Genomic DNA, 22,779 nt, shown 5'->3' on the forward strand with positions numbered 1-22,779 from the left:
ATCATTTTTGCTCTTTTTTCCTAATATTTTTGGCCTCGTGGCATACGGAAGCTTGGTTCCCCGTTGTGCTGTGCCCATTCACTAAATTGCATGAGACTCTTTGTGGCCCCATGGACTGTAGCACACCAGACTTCTCTGCCCATGGAATTCTCCTGGCAAGAATACTGGAGTGGGTTGCCATTTCCTTCTCCAGAGGATCTTCCCCAACCAGGGATCACCCTGCGTCTCTTGCGTCTCCTGCACTGGCAGGCTGATTCTTTACCACTGAACCACCTGGGAAGCCCCTTACTTCCCCAACCAGGGATCAAACCCACAGCCCCTGCATTTGAAGCACCAAGTTTTAACCACCAGACCACCAGGGAAGTCCCTGAATTTTATCAGTCTTGTAAGGTCTAAATTTAGTCTTTCCTCAATAAAACATTTTCACAATGGAGAAACCTCAGAGCTTTTCGCTCTCTCCCCACTGCCACCCACTACATCTGCATCAGAAGGACAGCATACATTTTCTATAACACATGTTATTTAACAGTGAGGCTTTGAAGTTTCTTTCACGGTAGCAACTTTATATTTGGTTGGCATATATATATGTATGTTTATATACTTTTAATGTACCTTCTGCCTTTTCCTCCAAATAGATTGTTTTTACCCTTACAGAAGGGAGGAACGCTTGGGATTGAGTTCATTTATATAGATGTGTCTCTTGTCAATGATTTAACAAACACTAATTAAAGACTCACCTGGTACCAGAAATTGTTCCAAATGCTGAAGAAATAGTTCCTGCCCTTGTTAAGAGAATTCCGATTCTCGTGAAACTGACTTTCCTGTATAGGATAGAACATGTAGGATACATCATGTCAGATGTATATAAAAACCATAAAGAAAAAAAAAAAACATGAGGGATGCCTAGTTATGAGAGAGTAGTATTTTAGTTATGATTATCAGAGAAGTCATCCCTAGAAAGGTGATATTTGAGAAGATAACTGAATAAAGAGAGATAGCAAGCTATGTGAATATGTGAGGAAAGAGATTTCCAAGCAGAAAGAATGCAAGTCATGAGTTAGGAATGAATCTAGCACATGAGAAAAACAGCAGTGATGTTAGGACAATGGGCCCTCTATATCCATGGTAGGCTGAATTTGCTGAAACCACTGATTCCGTGGGCTGAGTGTAATATGCCATTTTATGTAAAAGACTTGCACATCCGTGGGTTCTGGTACCCACAGAGGATCCTATAACCAATTCCCTGTGGATACCATGGGACAATTGTATGCCTTGAAGCATATGAGCAACTGGAGACTGAGCATATGAGCTTATTATCACATGCTCATATTCTCACGTGCTCATATTCTCATGAGCATGTGCTCCACATGAGCATATGGAGAATAGGATATGTGAGAATGACAAGGTTACCAGAGGCAGATCATCTAGGACCTGAAATACTAAGGATTAGATTCTGTTCTGGCATTTGAGGGTATTGAGGAAAGTGGCATAATCTGTTCAAACACAATTTTAATTTTAAAGAACTTTTTTACTTTTTCCCCTTAACTTTTTTATTTTTGATTAATTTTAGACTTATAGAAAAGTCAGACAATTGATCTAAAAAAAATTTGTCTTATTTAATATCTTACATAGTCATAGTAAGGGCTTCCCTGATAGCTCAGTTGGTAAAGAATCCACCTGCAATGCAAGAGACCCCAGTTTGATTCCTGGGTCGGGAAGATCTGCTGGAGAAGGGATAGGCTACCTACTCCAGTATTCTTGGGCTTCCCTTGTGGCTCAGCTGGTAAAGAATCTGCCTGCAATGTGGGAGACCTGGGTTTGATCCCTGGGTTGGGAAGATCTCCCGGAGAAGGGAAAGGCTACCCATTCCAGTATTCTGGCCTGGAGACTGTATAGTCCATGGGGTCGAACACGACTGAGTGACTTTCACTTACTTTCACTTTCATAGTCATAGTATTCATGACATTATTTTCATTTTAAAGTATGACTCAGAAAGCAATGTACAGGATTGCGTCTGAGATCCTCAGGAGGGAGCCTGAGACAGGGGTTCTTGGGACGTCTGCTTATGAAGGGAATGCTATTCCCTGCTTATCATGTGTTGCCGTTGTAGACATGGCCAACCTAAATCAATGAGATGGAGGTGTGTGTGTGTGTGTGTGTGTGTGTGTGCTCAGCCGCTCTACTCTTTGCAGCCACATGGAGTGTAGCACACCATGCTCCTCTGTCCATGGGATTTTTCTGGCAAAAATACTGGGGTGGGGTGCCATTTCTTATTCCAGGGGATCTTCCTGACCCAGGAATCAAACCCACGTCTCTTGCATCTCCTGCATTGGCAGGCAGATTTTTTACAACTAGCGCCACCTGGGAAGCCCTCAGATGAAGCTATCTCACAGATTATTGGAAGTTTTAGTTCTGAAACTCAAAGCAGAAGTAGAAACTTAGTTTGGGGAATTAGCAACAGAAAGTTGATCATTGAAACTTGCTGGAGTTGTTAAGATGGATGAGGGAGGGTGAAACAAAGAAGCTTCCGAGGTCAGAAAAGGCAGAAATGTGTGAGATGGTTATGTTGAGAAGAGTCAAGGTCAAAAGTGCAGACAACAGAGGTGTTTGAGCAATAGGAGCAAAGCAACAGAATTCAGTATCACAGTAGCTGACAGAAAAGTTTCAAAAGGAAGATGATATACCCAACTGGACATAGCATAGTGCCTTACACAGAATACAGAGTAGTAGAAAGAGTCTTAGCCTTGAATTTATATAGGTTTGTGTTAAAATTGAGCAACCTGTATAAACTTTTGAGCACCGAAGTTCTCACTTGTAAATTGCATATGATAATATTTACCTTACGGAGAATTGAGATAATTCATTTAAATCAGATATTAAAACCAATGTAAATTAATTGGTATAGTTTCTTGAATATCTAAGAGGCTAAGAATAACTGTAGGAATAATAAGCCATGTATTAAGACTAAAACCTTACTTGTGTATCTTATATAATATCCACCATAACTCCCTCCTCCAGGAGATCTTCCAACCCAGGGATCAAACCCAGGTCTCCCACATTGCAGGTGGATTCTTTACTGTCTGAGCCACCAGCAAAGCCCATAACTCCCTAATAGCAATTTTTAAAAATATTTTTATGCATGTTTATAAATATCATTTAGTATATTTTGTTGACTAGTATTCTCATTTTATATGTTCAAATTCTAAAGTATTTTTAAAAATCCATAAGCTACATGTAAAATCTACTGCTTTATCTATTGCCCACCTGCTTATTGAATTTCTTAATATTGGAAACGCTAGTCTTGTATTATTAGGGAGGATTTTATTCCATCAAGGAGAAATGTCTCTCACTATTATCTTTCCATCTCTCTTAAATTTATAGTGATTAATAAGTCTTCAGTATCACAAGCCAAATGTTACTGATATACAAATAAATAAAAAATAATATCAGAAGATTTTTAGGAAATAATAGATAATTTAGATTTCATAAATAGCATTATGCTAGAAAGTAACAACAGAAAGTTGGTAATCATTTGGTATCTGTAGTATATATATATACACACACATATATATATACATTATATTAATATGCTAGAGAAAATGTGCACTTATGCAAATATATTTTATAAGATATCCTTCCATACAAGTACATTAATTGCTTATGGTTTCTTAGAAACATCTTAGATTTTTTATACCTATATTGTCTCTTTTCTTGGTGTATGTTTCTAAATATTTGCCCTGACTCCAAAGTTATGAAACTGAAATCAGTAACTATAATAATAACTCTTTTTCTCTCCAAGTGTAATATATTGTTATTTACATCTAGGGTTTATAGAAAACACTATTTTTCCTTTACACAAACATGAAGACTCTGTGCACTAGGATACAGTGCATTTGGTTATGCTCTGTACCTCAATAGAGTGTAAGTGATACTAGTATCATGAACTGCAATAGGAATAGATATAAACTTCTCTATCCCTTTATGTAACTCCTGTGCATTTAAAGGTTAGAACTGTACTATCTGATTGTATAGTTAGCCCACCACCCAGGTAGCCCTGTGTTTGTTCACCACCAGAACTACCATTGTGTACTTTCCAAAATCAAAAGGATACCTCAATTCTCTGGACATCAGAAACACTGCTTACCTCCATACTTGGTTCTCAATCACCTATTGCTTTAAGGATATTTAGTCATTGATTCTTTAATGCTTTAATGTATAATCTATGTGCCCAACAAGATCATAAATAGCTTAAACCAACACCATTATGAATACTCTTGATATATCCCCTGTGGAATATTCCCTATAATTAGTATATGTTCACTGAGTCCTGTCCTAATCTTTGCGACCCCATGGATCGCAGCATGTCAGACTTCCCTGTCCATCACCAACTTCCAGAGCTTACTCAAACTCATATCCATCAAATTTGTGATGCCATCCAACAATCTGATCCTCTGTCATCCCCTTTTCCTCCCACCTTCAATCTTTCCCAGCATCAGGGTCTTTTCTAATGAGTCAGTTCTTTGAATCAGATGGCCAATGTATTGGAGTTTCAGCTTCAGCATCAGTCCTCCCAATGAATATTCAGGACTGATTTCCTTTAGGATGGAATGGTTGGATCTCCTTGCAGTCCAAGGGACTCTCAAGAGTCTTCTCCAACATCACAGTTAAGAAGCATCAATTCTTTAGCACTCAGCTCTCTTTATAGTCCAATTTTCACACACATACAAGACTACTGGAAAAACCATAGCTTTGACTAGACAGACCTTTGTTGGCAAAGTAATATCTCTGCTTTTTAACATGCTGTCTAGGTTGGTCATAGCTTTTCTTCCAAGGAGCAAGTATCTTTTAATTTCAAGGCTGCAGTCACCATCTGCAGTGATTTTGGAGCCTCAAAAAATAAAATCTCTCATTGTTTCCATTGTTTCCCCATCTATTTGTCATGAACTGATGAGACTGGATGCCATGATCTTAGTTTTCTGAATGTTGAGTTTTAAGCCAACTTTTTCACTCTCTTCTCACTTTCATCAAGAGACTCCATTGTTCTTCACTGTCTGCTGTAAGGGTGGTGTCATCTGCATATCGGAGGTTATTGATATTTCTCCCAGCAATCTTGATTCCAGCTTGTGCTTCATCCGGCCCAGCCTTCCACATGATGTACTCTGTATATAAGTTAAATAAGCAGGGTGACAATATACAACCTTGACGTACTCTGTTCCTGATTTGGAACCAGTCTATTGCTCCATGTCCAGTTTTAACTGTTGCTTCTTGACCTATGTGCAGATCTCAGGAAGCAGGTCAGGTGGTTGAGTATTCCCATCTCTTGAAGAATTTTCCACAGTTTGTTGTGATCCACACAGTCAAAGTCTTTGGTGTAGTCAATAATTCAGAAGTAGATGTTTTTCTGGAACTCTCTTGCTTTTCTGATGATCCAACAGATGTTGGCAATTTGATATCTGGTTCCTCTGCCTTTTCTAAATCCAGCTTGAACATCTGGAAGCTCACAGTTCACGTACTGTTGAAGCCTGGCTTGGAGAATTTTGAGCATTAACTTGCTAGTGTGTGAGATGAGTGCAATTGAGTGGTAGTTTGAACATTCTTTGGCATTACCTTTCTTTGGATAATGATAGAATGAAAACTGACCTTTTCTAGTCCTGTGGCCACTGCTGAGTTTTCCAAATTTGTTGGCATATTGAGTGCAGCACGTTCACAGCATCACCTTTTAAGATTTGAAATAGGTCAATTGGAATTCTATCACCTCCACTATCTGTGTTTGTAGTCATGCTTTCTAAGACCACTTGACTTCACATTCCAGGATGTCTGACTCTAGGTGAGTAATCACACCATCATGGTTATCTGGAGGTAAGTCATGAAGATCTTTTTTGTTTAGTTCTTTGTATTCTTGCCACCAGTTCTCAATATTTTCTGCTTCTGTTAGGTCCATACAATTTCTGTCCTTTATTGTGTCCATCTTTCCCTTGGTATCTCTAATTTTCTTGAAGAGATCTCTAGTCTTTCCCATTCTAATATTTTCCTCTATTTCTTTGCATTGATCATTGAGGAAAGCTTTCTTATCTCTCCTTGCTATTCTTTGAAACTCTGCGTTCAAATGGGTATATCATTCCTTTTCTCCTTTGCCTTTCACTTCTCTTCTTTTCTCATTTATTTGTAAGGCCTCCTCAGACAACCATTTTGCCTTTTTGCATTTCTTTTTCTTGGGGATGAACTTGATCACTGCCTCCTGTACAGTGTCAGGAAGCCCCGTCCGAAGTTCTTCAGACACTCTGTATATCAGATCTAATCCCTTGAATCTATTTCTCACTTCCACTGTACAATTGTAAGAGATTTGTTAAGTCATACCTGAATGGTCTAGTGGCTTTTCCCTACTTTCTTCAATTTAAGACTAAATTTGGCAATAAGGAGTTCATGATCTGAGCCACAGTCAGCTCCCAGTCTTGTTTTTGCTGACTACATAGAGCTTCTCCATCTTTGGCTGGAAAGAATATAATCAATCTGATTCCATTTTGACCATCTGGTGATGTCCATGTGTAGAGTCTTTCTTGTGTTGTTGTAAGAGGGTGTTTGTTATGACCAGTACATTCTTTGGCAAAACTCTGTTAACCTTTGACCTGCTTTGTTTTGTACCCCAAGGACAAATTTCCATGTTACTCCAGGTAGCTCTTGACTTCCTACTTTTGCATTCCAGTCCCCTATAAAGACGAGGACATCTTTTTTGGGTGTTATTTCTAGAAAGTCTAGTAGGCCTTCATAGAACCGTTCAACTTCAGCTTCTTCAGCATTACTAGTCAGGGCATAGACTTGGATTACTGTGATATTGAATGGTTTGCCTTGGAAATAAACAGAGATCATTCTGTCATTTTTGGGATCACATCCAAGTACTGCATTTTTGACTCTTGTTGGCTATGATGGCTACTCCATTTCTTCTAAGGGATTCTTGCCCACAGTAGCAGATATAATGGTCATCTGAGTTAAATTCACCAATTCCTGTCCATTTTAGTTCACTGATTCCTAAAATGTTGTTGATGTTCACTCTTGTCATCTCCTGTTTGATTACTTCCAATTTGCCTTTATTCACGGACCTAACATTCCAGGTTCCTATGCAATATTGCTCTTTACAGCATTGGGCTTTACTTCCATCACCCATCATGTCCACAACTGGGTGTTGTTTTTGCTTTGGCTCTGTCTCTTCATTCTTTCTGGAGCTATTTTGCCACTCTTCTCCAGTGGGATGGGTCACCAAGACCCATCCATCTTGGGTGGCCCTACATGGCATGGCTCATAGTTTCACTGAGCTAGACAGGGCTGTGGTCCATGTGATCAGTTTGGTTAGTTTTCTGTGATTGTGGTTTTCATTCCCTCTGCCCTCTGATGGATAAGGATAAGAGGCTAATGGAGGCTTCCTGATGAGAGAAAATGACTGGGGGAAACTGGGCAGGGCCATGCTCAGTAAAACTTTAATCCAGTTTTCTATTGATGGGTGGGGCTGTGTTCCATCCCTGTTATTGGACCTGAGGCCAAACTATGGTGGACATAATGAAGACAGTGGTGACCTCCTTCAAAAGGCCCCATGCATGTACTGCTGCAGTCAGTGCCCCTGACCCCTCAGCAGAGCACTGTTGACCCACGCCTCTGCCAGAGACTCCTGGACACTCATGGGCAAGCCTGGGTCAGCCTCTTGTGGGGTCATTGCTCCTTTCTCCTGGGTTCTGGTGCACACAAGGTTCTGTTTGTGCCCTCCAAGAGCCTGTTTCCCCAGTCCTGTGTAAGTTCTAGTGGCTCTATGGTGGGGTTAATGGCGACCCCCTCCAAGAGGGCTGATGCCATACCCAGGTCTGCTGCACCCAGAGCCCCTGCCCCTGCAGCAGCTCACCGCTGAACTGTACCTTTGCAGGAGACATTCAAACACAGTTCTGGCTCAGTCTCTGTGGGTTCTCGGGGTCCTGGTGCGCACAAGGTTTGAGCCCTCTGAGTGTGTCTGGTGGGTAAGGGGTTTGATTCTAATTGTGATTTCTCCCTTCCTACCATCTTGTTGGAGTTTCTCCTTTGCCCTTGGACATGGGGTATCTTTTTTGGTGGGATCCAACATTCTCCAATCAATGGTTTTTCAGCAGTGAGTTGTAGTTTTGGAGTTCTTGCAGGAGAAAATAAGCGCATGTCCTTCTCCTCTGCCATCTTACACCACTCCCCTCAAGACTAATTATGTGTTGAATGACTGAAGATATGAATGCATACCATTTTTAATACTCTAACCTATGTTATGGTATTAAGTTCTCTTTTAACAGATGTTTTAGGCCCAATATTAAATGCAAGAAGCATAATCTATATTCTGATTCAGTCAATTGTGTGGTGGGTGAGTAGGATGTACCATGAGAGTAGGAAATTTCAATCTTTGTTACATACTAGGGCCTGACAGTGTATGGTGCAAGGGAGGTACCTTACAAATATGTATTAATTACTTTCTTTTAAAAATGAATGCTCTTCATTTTTTCCCTCCAATAGAAGGCTCTTCATTTTTCCCTCCAATAGAAGGGCATGTAGAATTACATGAGTTTGGCTTAAATACCATATTATTTGACATCCAAAAGCTTATTTATGTTACTTTTAGATCCTCTCAGATTGTGGCAGTTTCTGACTAAACAGAAAAATAAAGAAGTACATACTGGCCTGGTACAGTCATAATTATTTGATTCACTCGGCAAATTCTTTGTCCTTGGCCCATGAAAGATCTCTTAAATGAGATAGATAAAAACTTAATGACTATTTTTCAATTCCTCGATGCATTATTTTGCTAACACTCGTAAATAACTCTGTGTGTGTGTGTGTGTGTGTGTGTGTGTGCGTGCACACTGGGGAAACCCAGTGGCTCAGTGGTAAAGAATCTGCCTACCAAGCAGGAGATGCAGGTTCAATCCCTGGGTTGGGAAGATCCCATGGAGAAGGAAATGGCAGCACACTCCAATATTCTTGCCTGGGAAATCCCATGGACAAAGGAGCCTGGTGAGCTATAATCCAGGTGTCACAAAAAGTCTGACAGGACTGAGCAGCTGAGCACACAAACTCATACACAAGCACATATATGTGTAAAAATAACTTTAACGTAGTCTAATATCCAAAACCTTTTATAGGTAACCTCCCTGAGAAATTACTTAAAAAAATTTTTTTAAATAAATTTGACATAGTGGTAAGTATCTTTAGCTTTTCTTGGACCCCTTTTATCACCTCTTAAATCAAGAATAGGGTATTGCACACTTGTTTGTTATTACTACCTTACAAATCTCAGCTTTCCTATAACATGAAATCTATATAATCTCTTTTTCCCTTTCTGAAAACATAATTTATTTCTCTTCTCCAGGTCTTCTCTCTTGAATATCACATTGGTACTATGGCCAGTTCTCATAAGATTTTGCTTTTGCCATTTTCTGTCTTCTTTTTAGACCACAGTGGAAATAGGGAAACTAGTAGAAGGATCTTGGAAAAATTTAAAGTTAAAAGGTAGATTCAAAAATCCCTAAAATGTAAACTTAGTCTTGGTATCATGGGAGATGTTTAAAAAACAGATTAGGGCCATTATCATGTGCTCCTAAAACTTATCAGGACTTTTTCTTTTATAAGACTTCCAAATTGTCTTTCTATTGTGCTCAATTAGAACAAATAGACATTTTATTTTAAATTTTCTGTACTTTCACTGACTTGGTTCCAGATATTCACCATTCCCAGTTCACATAAGAATGACTTTCCTGGGAGTTGATTTTTTCTCCACTTTATTATTGCTTCTTTATTAAAGACAAAAAAGATGTGATATTTTAAAGATACAGAAATGAATTTGTTCTTTCATATAAACTTGACTCATCTCTGTAACAAAAAGTTAGTTGATTCCTTCTTTAACTTTTTAATTTAAAAGACTATCTCTTTTATTAAATGGCTTAAGGAAAAAATCAAAGTCATTGATTTGTGGATTTAGGGGAATATAAATCCCACTCATCTAAAAGCTTGTGGTAAAATTTTTATCTAGATGTCATTCCATCCAAGCTAGTACAGTATGGGACTATAGCTGTATGTGTCTTAAGCCTAGACTAATACTGCAATGTATGACACATTTGAAAAATGTTTACTGCTGTTGCATCTGACAAAACAATATTTGTAATTAAATTAGATTAATACCTATTGTTTTCTTCATTTCTATGATTAACAAATTTAATATTTAAATGTAAAGATCAATTTGGTTGAGAACAACTGTTTTTTCTTAAATCTACCACTTTATTGTATTACACTGGTGGAAAAAAAAAGAAAAGCATTTTAAATCTTTTGTAGACAATGATTTTGAAGTAGAATAGTGGCAGCAAGAAGCTGGATCATTTTATGTTTCACATTACTCATAATTACACATGAAAAAGCTAAGGTCTAATATCCACCATAACTCCAAATAGCAAATTAATCATTGAGCAGAAGCTAGTAAAACACAGGCCACTTGTTTTAATTGGTAAGTCATTTCTCAGAGACTGATTGGACATAGAGCATCTTTATATTATACCTGAGAAATATTTTTATTTAGTTTAATTACATTTGGGATAGACACATACTTTACTGAAAAATTATTCCCAAGTGATTTTCACCATGATATGTTTTCATTTTGATTGTTAAGTTTTGATCTATCTGCAAGGAAGTACAATAAGTATAAACTCAAAAATACTTTTCATTCAGTTGCCTTGACTTTAAGATGGCATTAAATTTCCTCAATTTTTTTCTTTATTGAATGATCTCATTCAGAAAGTTTTTTAGCATTCAGATACCAAAGGTATTTTGATTGCATTGTAGTTTCAAAATGTGTCATATGTCATATCTAAAGACTAGCTATGTTTTAAAAATTGAATCTCTACAGCAGCGAAGATTTATCATAGAATTCATATGTTATGGGTCTTACTTTTCTAAACTGAAAGAAGTTTACCTAAGGTATTCTATGTGTTGATGGTATATTTGTGCAAGAAGACACTGACTAGATCCCATTATGAAATAAAAAACTGAATAAATAGAAAAACATTATTTTTTACTGCATGTCATTTTAGTCCAGTGGTATTCATTAACAGATACTGATAATGAAGAGAAAGGTGGCAGTCTCAGAGCAAATTAATGATTAGAGTAAAAAATTAGAGTGAAAAATGTAAGTACAATGAGAAACTTAATTAAGGGATTTACTATTCATTATTCCCTACTGTAAACATCAATCTTTAGTCAATTTAAACTTCAGCATGCACACAGGTGTCTCATAACACTATAGGCCAACTCAAGTTGGTGAAAATATCTTATGATTAAGCTCATGAACTTTTTATTTTCTGCAAAATGCACCTTCATGAAAAGATTAAAAATATAGCTAATTACCTGGAATTATTTTAAATAATGTTTGGATAAATGATTTAAAAGATGAATTAATTCTGTGTGTACTATAGTTAAAAAAAAAGTCATGAGAAAGTTTTCTAGATAACAACTGTAATTAAGAAACCAGTGAGAGTAGAAAGGAGGGGTATTTAGGATGGCTTTTCCTATGTGAAGTAAAAATATTTTTCGCTAGACTGTATTACATAAATTCTGTGTAATTTATTAACACATATAGAGATTGAGTTAATTCATTTTTTTCTGATTTTTGCACTACCATGACATAGACTAGGTAATTTCTAAGATGTTGAAAAAAAAAATTGTTCAATTATAACAATACATTAAAAAGAAGAAACATAATTTTAAATAATCTCAAATGTATTGCTGGCATCTGTCTGTGTGTGTTGATTTTACAGGTCTGGCTGTGGATCATTTCAGTGAACGGATATACTGGGCTGATCTTGAACTCTCTGTTATCGGCAGCGTTCTGTACGATGGTTCTGATTCCGTAGTCTCTGTCACCAGCAAACAAGGTTTGTGAAGTGCTTTTGTTTCTGCCTTTAATTACCATTGAGCATACTAAATAATGATGCATAGACACAATTATGAAAGCCTTACTTTCTGTATTTCCTCAATTTATGTCTCTTTTCAACTTACTGTGTACAGCTTTGTGTGTGTGTGTGCGTGGGTACTCAGTTGTGTCCGACTCCTTGTGACCCCACAGACTGTAGCCTACCAGCCTTCATTGTCCATGGGATTTCCCAGGCAGCAATATTAAAGTGGGTTGCCATTTCCTTCTCCTGGTGATCTTCCCCATTCAGGAATCAAACTTGTGTCCCCTGCATCTTCTGCATTGGCAGGTAGATTCTTTACCACCTGGGAATCTCATTTCAACTTGTAGCTGTTATGCCCGATGTCCGAATCCCCGAGCGGGAAGAGAGAAGGCTTCCAAGACAATGCAACTCGCAAAAAAGGGAAGTTTATTGCTGACTCGAGTCAGGGCTCACTGCCGCAACCAACACAGTGGTGCAGGGTCAGATAAGCACTGAGCCCGAGCTGTTACCCAGTTTATAAGGTGTGCATAAGCAGTTGGTAGCTGGCTTAAGCGGACTGGTTACATGTTTGCAAAGTAATCTTATTGGCTCAAACCTTCGCGGGCTTTTCAGCTTTCCCCTGATAGGTTCCCTTTTCCTTACTGGGCGCATATTGATTGGCTGGCTCCAGGTGGCCTGATAATCATGTTACCCTGGAAAACCAGGCCTACTCCTAATCTAGGCTGCCTGTCATGGCGCAGCCTCACAGTAGCTCTTACTTGTAGCTCTTACTTGTAGCTCTTATTCATTGCAATTTTCATTCCTGCTACTTAGAATAACAAAGAGGCTACACCAGAAGAACTTCTTGACTCCAGGACAAACGTGGTGCATTGCTACTGGATTCAGAAAATATTGTTTGTTGCTTCTGTGGATGTTCTTTTCTGAGCAGATGACTTCAAGTAGTCAAGATTAGTGCATGGAAATACTAATTTTTATTTCAAATTGCAGTGATAAGTAGGAAATGAGTTACTATATAGGTAAAACATCATAGTAACATTTATTATTATAGGTAATTGATAGGGATCCTCTCATCCATATGAAAGCAATGTGTGAAAAATGAGAGTTTACTTCTCCTACAAGTGACTGCAAAATCTACCAGTGCTCTACTTTCATGGCATCCTTTTTATCTCCCTCTCTATGTCTATCTTCTGTTTTTCACTCTCATTTTTTACTCCCTTCTGTGACTCACACTTTCCTTGCCAGGGAACCTCAGTTCTTTCTGCTTAATTTATTTCCCTTTTTTTCTCTTTCTCTTTCCTACCAAAACCTCTTAGCTATTTACCACAATTTGTTCACAATTTATACTTGAAGTTTTATATTTTCATACTAATTTGCAAGTAAGTACTGCTTTGCTTCCTTTTTTTTTCTTTTTAAGCAAAAGCAGAGAAGTTGCTAGAGGAATAATTGCATTGAACTGTCACTGTGCCCGTATTAGAAGAGTGTGTTTTTTATTTAATAACACTAAATGGAAAAAAAAAATTCAACATTCATGTAATTGATTACAAAAATCAACCCATTTTAGCTTGAGTGTATATTTTACTATTTCAAGAAACAATAAAGAAAAATACATATTAAAAGGCATTTTATGTTTTACAACATTTAGATAATAAGTAAAATATAAATGGTGCTATTTCACTTTTTAGAAATTTCAGTACCAAAGTTATATATTTTTATAAAAATCTCTAAAAATAGCCATTTTGTAAATGTGAGAAATTATTATTATTACTGTTATTCTCAGCCAAACTAATTGATATATGATTGACATTCACCAATTTGTTTTCTTTATCCTATTTCTAAAATAGACAATAGAATGTCAGATTTGGGGGGATTATTTCCCTATGCAAAACCAACTTATGATTGATAAAATTATTGTTCAGACAATTAATTTGACCATTAATTTAATACAGTGGTGGTGACAAATAGATTCAAGGGATAAGATCTGTAGACAGAGTGCCTGAAAACTATGGACAGAGAGGTTCATAACATACAAGAGGCAGTGACCAAAACCATCCCCAAGAAAAAGAAATACAAGAAGGCAAAGTGGTTGTCTGAGGAGGCCTTACAAATAGCTGAGAAAAGCAAAGAAGTGAAAGACAAAGGAGAAAAGGAAAGATATACCCAACTGAATGCAGGGTTCCAGAGAAGAGCAAGGAGAGACAAGAAAGTCTTCTTAAGTAAACAATCCAAAGAAATGGAGGAAAACTACAGAATGGGAAATACTAGGGATCTCTTCAAGAAAATTGGAGATACCGTGGGACCATTTTATGCAAAGACTGGCACAATAAAAGACAGAAATGGCAGGAACTTAATGAAGCAAAAGAGATTAAGAAGAGGTGGCAAGAACACAAGAACTATACAGAAAGTTTCTTGATGACCTGGATAACCATGACAGTGTGGTCGCTCAGAAAGAGCCAGACAGCCTAGAGTATGAAGTCAAGTGGGCTTTAGGAAGCATCTTTAAGAACAAAGCTAGTGGAGATGGTGGAATTCCAGCTGAGCTACTTCAAATCCTAAAAGATTATACTGTGAAATTGCTGAACTTTAAAGTCAGCAATTGGAAAACTCATCAGTGGCCACAGAATTGGTAAAGGTCAGTTTTCAGTCCAATCCCAAAGAAAGGCAATGCCAAAGAATGCTCAAACTATCATACAATTGCACTCATTTCATATGCTAGCAAGGTAATGCTCAAAATCCTTAACGCCAAACTTCAGCAGTATGTGAACCATGAACTTCCAGATGTTCAAGCTGGATTTAGAAAAGGCAGAGGAACCAGAGATCAAATTGCCAACATCCACTGGGTCATAGAAAAAGCAAGAGAGTTCCATAAAAACATCCACTTCTGCTTCGCTGACAATGCTAAAGCTTTTGATTGTGTGGATCAAAATGAACTGTGGAAAATTCTTCAAGAAATGGGAATACCAGACCACCTTACCTGTCTCCTGAGAAACCTGTATGCAGGCCAAAAAGCAACAGTTAGAACCGGACATGAAACAATGGACTTGTTCCAAATTGGGAAAGGAGTAGGTCAAGGCTGTATATTGTCACCCTGCTTATTTAACTTATATTCAGAGTACATCATGCGAAATGCCAGCTGAATGAATCACAAGCTGAAATAAAGATTGCCAGGAGAAATATAATTGGCCTCAGATATGTAGATGACACTAGCCTAATAACTGAAAAAAGGAACCAAAGTGCCTCTTGATAAAGATTAAAGAGGAAGGTGAAAAAGCTGGCTTAAAACTCAAAATTTAAAATAATATGATCATGGCATCCAGTCCTATCACTTCATGGCAAATGGAGAGAAAGTGGGAAAGGTGACAGACTTTATTTTCTTGGGCCCCAAAATCACTGCGGACAGTTACTGCAGCCATAAAATTTAAAGACTTCCTCCTTGGAAGAAAATCTATGACAAACCTAGACAGCATATTAAAAAGCAGAGGCATCACTTGGCTGATAAAGGTCCAGGTAGTCAAAGCTATGGTTTTTCCATAGCCATGTATGAATGTGACTGTTGGACCAGAAAAAAGACTGAGTGCTGAAGAATTGATATTTTTGAATTATGGTCCAGGAAAAGACTCTTCAGAGTCCCTTGGACAGTAAGGAGATCAAGCCAGTCAATCCTTAAGGAAATCAGTCCTGAATATTCATTAGAAGGACCGATGCTAAAGCTGAAGCTCCAATACTTTGGCCACCTGATGCAGAGAGCCGATTCATTGGAAAAGACCCTGATGCTAGGAAAGTTTGAGGGCAGGAGGAGAAGCAAGGGGACAGATGATGAGATGGTTGGATGACATCACTGACTCAATAGATATGAGCTTGAGCAAACTCCAGGAGATAGTGAAGGACAGGGAAGTCTAGTGTGCTGCAGTCCACAGGGTCACAAAGAGTCGGACACAACTGAGCAACTGAAAAACAAGAAAATGAGAATTTTGTGAACTGTTTTTGTGCAGTGGTGGTTATCAATGTCATGTAAGCTTTATGTCTGCAAACTGTACAACAGAAAAGATTATTCTGTATAATAAGCCCTCCAGGAAATGCTTTATGATGGTAAAATTGATGGAAATGTTTTTTATGTTCTTAGTGATGTTTAATATCTCACATATTTTTATTGCTAATATATCAATCATCGATTTTATAACTAATATTAAAATATTCTAATTCTGAAAGTTTTTGCTAACAGGAATAAGATTTTCGATATGATCTTGGATAAGCTTAGTTTTCTTAAGACTGACTGTTTACATTTGCAACTTTTATAACTCCACTTTTAAAAAATTCTAGGTTTGTTACATCCACACAGGATTGATGTCTTTGAAGATTATATATATGGAGCAGGTCCTAAAAATGGTGTATTTCGAGTGCAAAAATTTGGCCATGGTTCAGTAGAGTACCTAGCTTTAGATGTTGACAAAACAAAAGGTGTTTTGATTTCTCATCGCTATAAACAACTAGATTGTAAGTATAATATTTTATACTATTGTCTATCTTGGCAAAGTTTCTTTCTTATGATTCTCAAAATAAAGCATTTTTAAATTCAAAACTCTTTTCGTGGCTTAACTCCAATAAGTTAAGTTACTTTAATTTTGATTGCACCAGACTTTTCAAATTTTCAAAGACAAGATATAAATAATGCAAAAGTTGCTATTTCTGCTATAACAGATATGAGAATTTCAGGATTTGGTTGTGTTTTCTTGGAATTAGAATAACTTTGTTATAAAAATTTCTCTCATGCTATGTTTTTTTCCTAAATTCTTAATAAAGCCTTTTATGTCTATAGTTAAACCATGTAAGTAAGGAAATTTATCATTAGCCTTTTTCACTCACTGATAACCAAGTAACAATTATAGATCTAACATTTCATCTTTAAAGGTATCTGAGGAGAACTGTTCTCAAGAGTTGTATTTTCTCTGTTTATGATTTTTACTGCTACTTTCTCTCCTAAAAAGAGATAAATATTTGACATTGGTATCTTGAAAGATATGTTTCAAACACAGCCATAAAAATATTGAAGAACAGAGAAATAAAATGTGGCTGAAATTCTAGTGATCTGACTTTGTGTATCAGTTCACCCTTCAAAATATTGTTTAAGATTTACTTATATTAATAATTATTCCTTATGGTTAATAAAAAGATTTAATTTCATTCAGTATGATCTGGAAAGGTAATAATGCATCAAATGATTTCTGGAATCAGGTTAAAACAACATATACTTCCCTAAAACCTTCCTGAATTTCTATTCATGGTTTTGCTGCTCTTTACCAGTGATCTGACACATATCGTTCCAAGGTTAATATGAGGATATCACCCTCTCAACCTCTAGTTTTGTCTGATTCATATTCATAGTCAAATATTGCCACCTTCATTAAAAATATATAAAGTCTACCCTAAGTATACTAGGTACTTGAGTAGTGGTTCTTACACAATGAAAGCGACTTTCATAGTCACCATTTCACTTTCTCAATGTCATTTCTGTTTCATTCTAATGACAGATTCTATACAGAAATCCATGAAGCAGCTGTTGCTATAGAGGATAGTGATTGGATAGAAATTTAAACAAAAGTAATTGTGGTACCCATTTATCCATGCACACATCTGATGGAAAGGAAACCGTATTAAACATGTTTTCTGGAGAGAAAAAGTCATGTTTTGTTTGTGCTCTAACAGATAACTACATATGGATTGTAAGCCTTTGTAAATATCATGGGGAGTTCTTTCTGTCTGTTAAACCAGTCTTGAAACTACTTAAAATGAAAATTAGATCCCAAAGATTTCAGTTGGCTAGACTATTACAATAGTCCTAAACTGCACTTCTGTGTCTCAGATCAACTCTTTGCCAAAGGAAAAGTGACAAATTATGTGTTTGATTTTCCTCTCCCTCATGGAAAATGTAAATTAAGGTACATTTTCTATTAATAATAGGTGCTGGGTTGTTGTTTTTGTTTAGTCACTAAATCGTGTCTGATTCTTTTGTGATCCCATGGAGGCATGCAACCCCCTAGGCACCTCTGACCATGGAATTTCCCAGGCAATAATGCTGGAGTGGGTTGTCATTTCCTTCTCCAGGGGATCTTCCTGACCCAGAGATCAAATCCAAGTGCCCTGCATTGGCAGGTGGATTCTTTATCACTGAGCTACCAGGGAAACCCTTAGATGTTGGTTAGTAATTTCTTTTCATCTATAAAGAAGTACTGTAATATTGAAATAATATACTCCTGGTTAAAAAAAAATTGATGTTATTTCTTTTCAGCATTGCTAATTCATCATTTAACCTTGTTGAATTTTATGTTTTTGAAACCTATTGTATTTATAGTTATGTTCTTTTTTTGTTTTGTTTTGATCAGTACCCAATCCATGCTCGGACCTAACATGTGAATTCCTCTGTTTACTGAATCCTTCTGGGGCCACTTGTGCATGCCCAGAAGGAAAATATTTGATTAATGGTACCTGCAATGATGACAGCTTGTTAGGTAGGTAAACTTCATTATTCTGTAAATAATGAATTACTGTGTAGAATAAATGTTCACAACTACTGAAAGTGAGCAGAATTAGCTACTCAGTAATCACTGATATCATTTCCACGATATCACTGGTTTGTGAGTGCCTATATAAGCTATTATTTCCTCTGATAATGACTTCCTATTAGTTGATTGTACATTTATTACAAACCTGCATTGAGCACCTACCATGCATGAAAGAGTAAATTAAGAGACCTTTTTATATAGCTCTTGTATTAGTTAAGATAATGATATTTCTGTGGGTACCATTCAGCTGTTAGTTTAAACCAAACTACCAAATCCATTTATCCATTTAGTAACTTTATATTGAACAACTTCTGTGTGCCAAAACTTATTTAGAAACTAAGTCTTAGTTTCCTCTGTAAAATCTGATTAACAATAAATACTACTACTACTCCTATTAATAATAAAAATAATAAACATTTTGAGAACTTACGAGCAAAGTATAACATTAACTTAGAAACCAAGAACTAAGTTAGAAGCAAAACTGCAAATGTTTCAGTTTATGCTTTAGAAGATAGAGGTTCGAACAAACATTTAAAAACTGAAACATTATTTCAGATGCTGGAGTGTATTAAGCAGCAAAACATAAAAAATCAAAAACAAAAATCGGGTGTTGAAAAGGGTTGGGGAAGAAATGTCTCCTGGATATCCAGACAGACTTTTAATAAGTTTATTCATATTCAAGACTTTAGCCATAATGGAAAAAGAAGCTAAGAAAAAAGAAAATCATCACGTTAATTTTATGTCACAGACAAAAGGGCAGTGCTCCAAAATCACTAGCGGGTCACAGCAAACATTTTCCCAATGAGACACACATTTAGGATCTCTTCAGAGCAGGGCTTCCTACCTGTTGCATTAATATTTCTCTATTAGAATGAACTCTTCACGTGAACACAGGATCTGTTCTCAGTCAGCATCTCTATGCCCGTATCATTGTCTCCTTGTTCTCTGATGAGAGTTATATGCCATCTAAACACTTTTGCATTTCCTAAGGCACTCGGTGTCTAAAACTGTTATAGCTCTTTTATCTAATATATATTTTTAAGTACTAAATATCCATAGCTGATGATCTTGCAAGGATGAATTGATGAATGACACAAACACCAATAAATAGATATTTATGGGAATGGTGATATAAGCTACAGAAGAGACAAAGTTCAAACTGTTAGGAAAAATTTGATGATTATCCAATTAGAGAAAAAAATAGAATTTCCTATAGAATATGACCTTAGAATAAGATCTGCAAAGACAGATTAGATTTAGGTTAAGTAGGAATGAATGAAGAGGACATTGAAACAGAAGAAACTGTCTGAAAAGTCACAAAACCATTGAAAGTAGAGAAAATAACGAGTCATTTATTCCAGTTAGTGTGACTGGTGTGCCAAGTCCTACTATGGATGGTAGGCTGGGACATGCTTAATGGAATGCTAAATGTGAATCTTGATTGGTCTTTTGGAAGACTATTTTAGTGTCAGTCATTGAAAAGGGGTGCTGTCCCCAGTACTAGGATGAACCCTTCCTCCTTACCAATTCTCCCAATCAGAGTTTCCATGATCTCAGTTGTGATGACAGAATAATAGAATTACATGCACATGTTCCAACAATATCTGGTGCATTTTTCACCCACTACTCTGACACAGTCATGCAGGTGAACTGTGTATGGTCACAGGTTCTACTTCAGTTCAGTTCAGTTGCTCAATAATGTCTGACTATTTGTGACCTCATGAACTACTGCAAGCCAGGCTTCCCTGTCCGTCATCAACTTTTGAAGCTTGCTCAAACTCACGTCTATCAAGTTGGTGATGCCATCCAATCAACTCATCTTCTGTCGTCACCTTCTCCTCCTGCCCTCAATCTTTCCCAGCATCAGGGTCTTTTCCAATGAGTCAGTTCTTTGCATCAGGTGGCCAAAGTATTGGAGTTTCAGCTTCAGCATCAGTCCTCCCAATGAATATTCAGGACTGATTTCCTTTAGGATGGACTGATTGGATCTCCTTGTAGTCCAAGGGACTCTCAAAAGTCTTCTCCAACACCACAGTTCAGAAGCATCAATTCTTTAGCACTCGGCTTTCTTTATAGTCCAATTCTCACATGCATACAAGACTACTGGAAAAGCCATAGCTTTGACTAGACGGACCTTTGTTGGCAAAGTAATGTCTTTGCTTTTTAATATGCTGTCTAGGTTAGTCATAGCTTTTCTTCCAAGGAGCAAGTGTCTTTTAATTTCATGGCTGCAGTCACCATCTGCAATGATTTTGGAGCCCCCCAAAATAAAGTCTCTCACTGTTTCCCATTGATTCTCCACCTATTTGAGATTTCTACATAACATTTCGGAAATAGATTCTTCAAAATGTCAGCACCTCCTTCCTTGTAGACGATGTACCACATTTTCGCTAGTCCTGGACAACCATAAGCAGTGCTCTCAAAGGTGCTTCCTCTGCACCAAGTCTACAGACACTGTTGTTGGGGAGGGAAAGGCTCCTGGGAGAGAGATTAGTACTCTGTGCGGAAGCACACAACTTGTGCTACTAGTGTGACTTTTACATTGATTCGGGTGTTAGAAGTTTATTTTTTAATTTCCAAGTTGCATACAGCTTTTGTTGTTTTTCTTTTATAAATAAATAAGACTGTCTCCTCTATATAACCTCCCTTTTGCCCCTTTACTTAATGTGAATGTTGTTGTTCTTGTTTACTAAGTTATGTCTGACTCTTTTGCAACTCTATGGACTGTAGTCCCCCAGGCTCCTCTGTCCATGGGATTCTCCAGGAAGAATACTAGAGTGAGTTGCCATATACTTCTTGAGTAGATCTTCTGAACTCAGGGATCAAGTCTCCATCTACTACTTGGCAGGCAGAGTCTTTACCATTGAGCCATGTAGGAAGCCAGTAATACAAATAATTTATTCAATATTCCAAAATCAACAAATACATAGGAAGATGCTCAAAATTCTCCAAGCCAGGCTTCAATAATACATGAACCATGAACTTCCAGATGTTCAAGTTGGTTTTAGAAACGGCAGAGGAACCAGAGATCAAATTGCCAAATCCATTGGATCCTCGAAAAGCAAGAGAGTTCCAGAAAAACATCTACTTCTGCTTGACTGACTATGCCAAAGCCTTTGACTGTGTGGATCACAATAAACTGTGGAAAATTCTGAAAGAGATGGGAATGCCAGACCACCTGAGTTGCCTCTTCAGAAATCTGTATGCAGGTCAGGAAGCAACAGTTAGACTGGACATGGAACAACAAACTGGTTCCAAATAGGAAAAGGAGTACTTCAAGGCTGTATATTATCACCCTGCTTATTTAACTTATATGCAGAGTACATCATGAGAAATGCTGGGCTGGATGAAGCACAAGCTGGAATCAAGATTGCCAGGAGAAATATCAAAAACCTCAGATATGCAGATGACACCACCCTTATGGAAGATAATGAAGAAGAACTAAAGAACCTCTTGATGAAAGTGAAAGAAGAGAGTGAAAAAGTTGGGTTAAAGCTCAAAATTCAGAAAACTAAGATCATGGCATCTGGTCCCATCGCTTCATGGTAAATAGGTGGGGAAACAGTGGCTGACTTTATTTTCGGGGGCTCCAAAATCACTGCAGATGGTAACTGCAGCCATGAAATTAAAAGACGTTTACTCCTTGGAAGGAAAGTTATCACCAACCTAGACAGCATATTAAAAAGCAGAGACATTACTTTGTCCACAAAGGTCTGTAGTCAAGGCTATGGCTTTTCCAGTAGTCATGCATGGATGTGAGAGTTGGACTGTAAAGAAGGCTGAGTGCCAAAGAATTGATGCTTTCAAACTGTGATGTTGGAAAAGACTCTTGAGAATCCCTTGAGCTGCAAGGAGATACAACCAGTCCATCCTAGAGGAGATCAGTCCTGGGTGTTCATTGGAAGGACTGATGTTGAAGCTGAAACTTCAATACTTTGGCCACCTGATGCAAAGAGCTGACTCATTTGACAAGACCCTGATGCTGGGAAAGATTGAGGGCAGGAGAAGGGGATGACAGAAGGTGAGATGGTTGGATGGCATCACTGACTCAATGGACATGAGTTTAGGTAAATTCTGGGAGTTGATGATGGACAGGGAGGCCTGGCGTACTGCAGTCCATGGGATCACAAAGTGTCGGACACGACTGAGTGACTGAACTGACTGATTGACTAACATAGGAAGAACTTGACCTGGGGTAGAGCTGAGGTGATGCTGTGGATTAAACCAAAATCTACCCCTCTTTTTTTTTTTTTTTTTCAAGACAAGTCCTTTTTTTTTTT

At 37.5% G+C, this 22,779-nt stretch overlaps 1 protein-coding gene across 1 annotated transcript in view; it reads left to right on the plus strand.

The window, feature by feature from the left end:
• Positions 1-22,779, plus strand: part of LRP1B (LDL receptor related protein 1B) — a 2,070,284-nt gene that overhangs the window by 1,944,203 nt on the left and 103,302 nt on the right. Inside the window, exons 80-82 of the mRNA XM_043894665.1 lie at positions 11,805-11,921; positions 16,260-16,433; positions 18,320-18,445. Coding sequence (XP_043750600.1) covers positions 11,805-11,921; positions 16,260-16,433; positions 18,320-18,445 — 417 coding nt within the window. The remainder of the gene's footprint in view (positions 1-11,804; positions 11,922-16,259; positions 16,434-18,319; positions 18,446-22,779) is intronic.

The sequence above is a fragment of the Cervus elaphus genome, chromosome 33 (genome assembly GCF_910594005.1).
Source record: "Cervus elaphus chromosome 33, mCerEla1.1, whole genome shotgun sequence".
Lineage (NCBI taxonomy): Eukaryota > Metazoa > Chordata > Mammalia > Artiodactyla > Cervidae > Cervus > Cervus elaphus.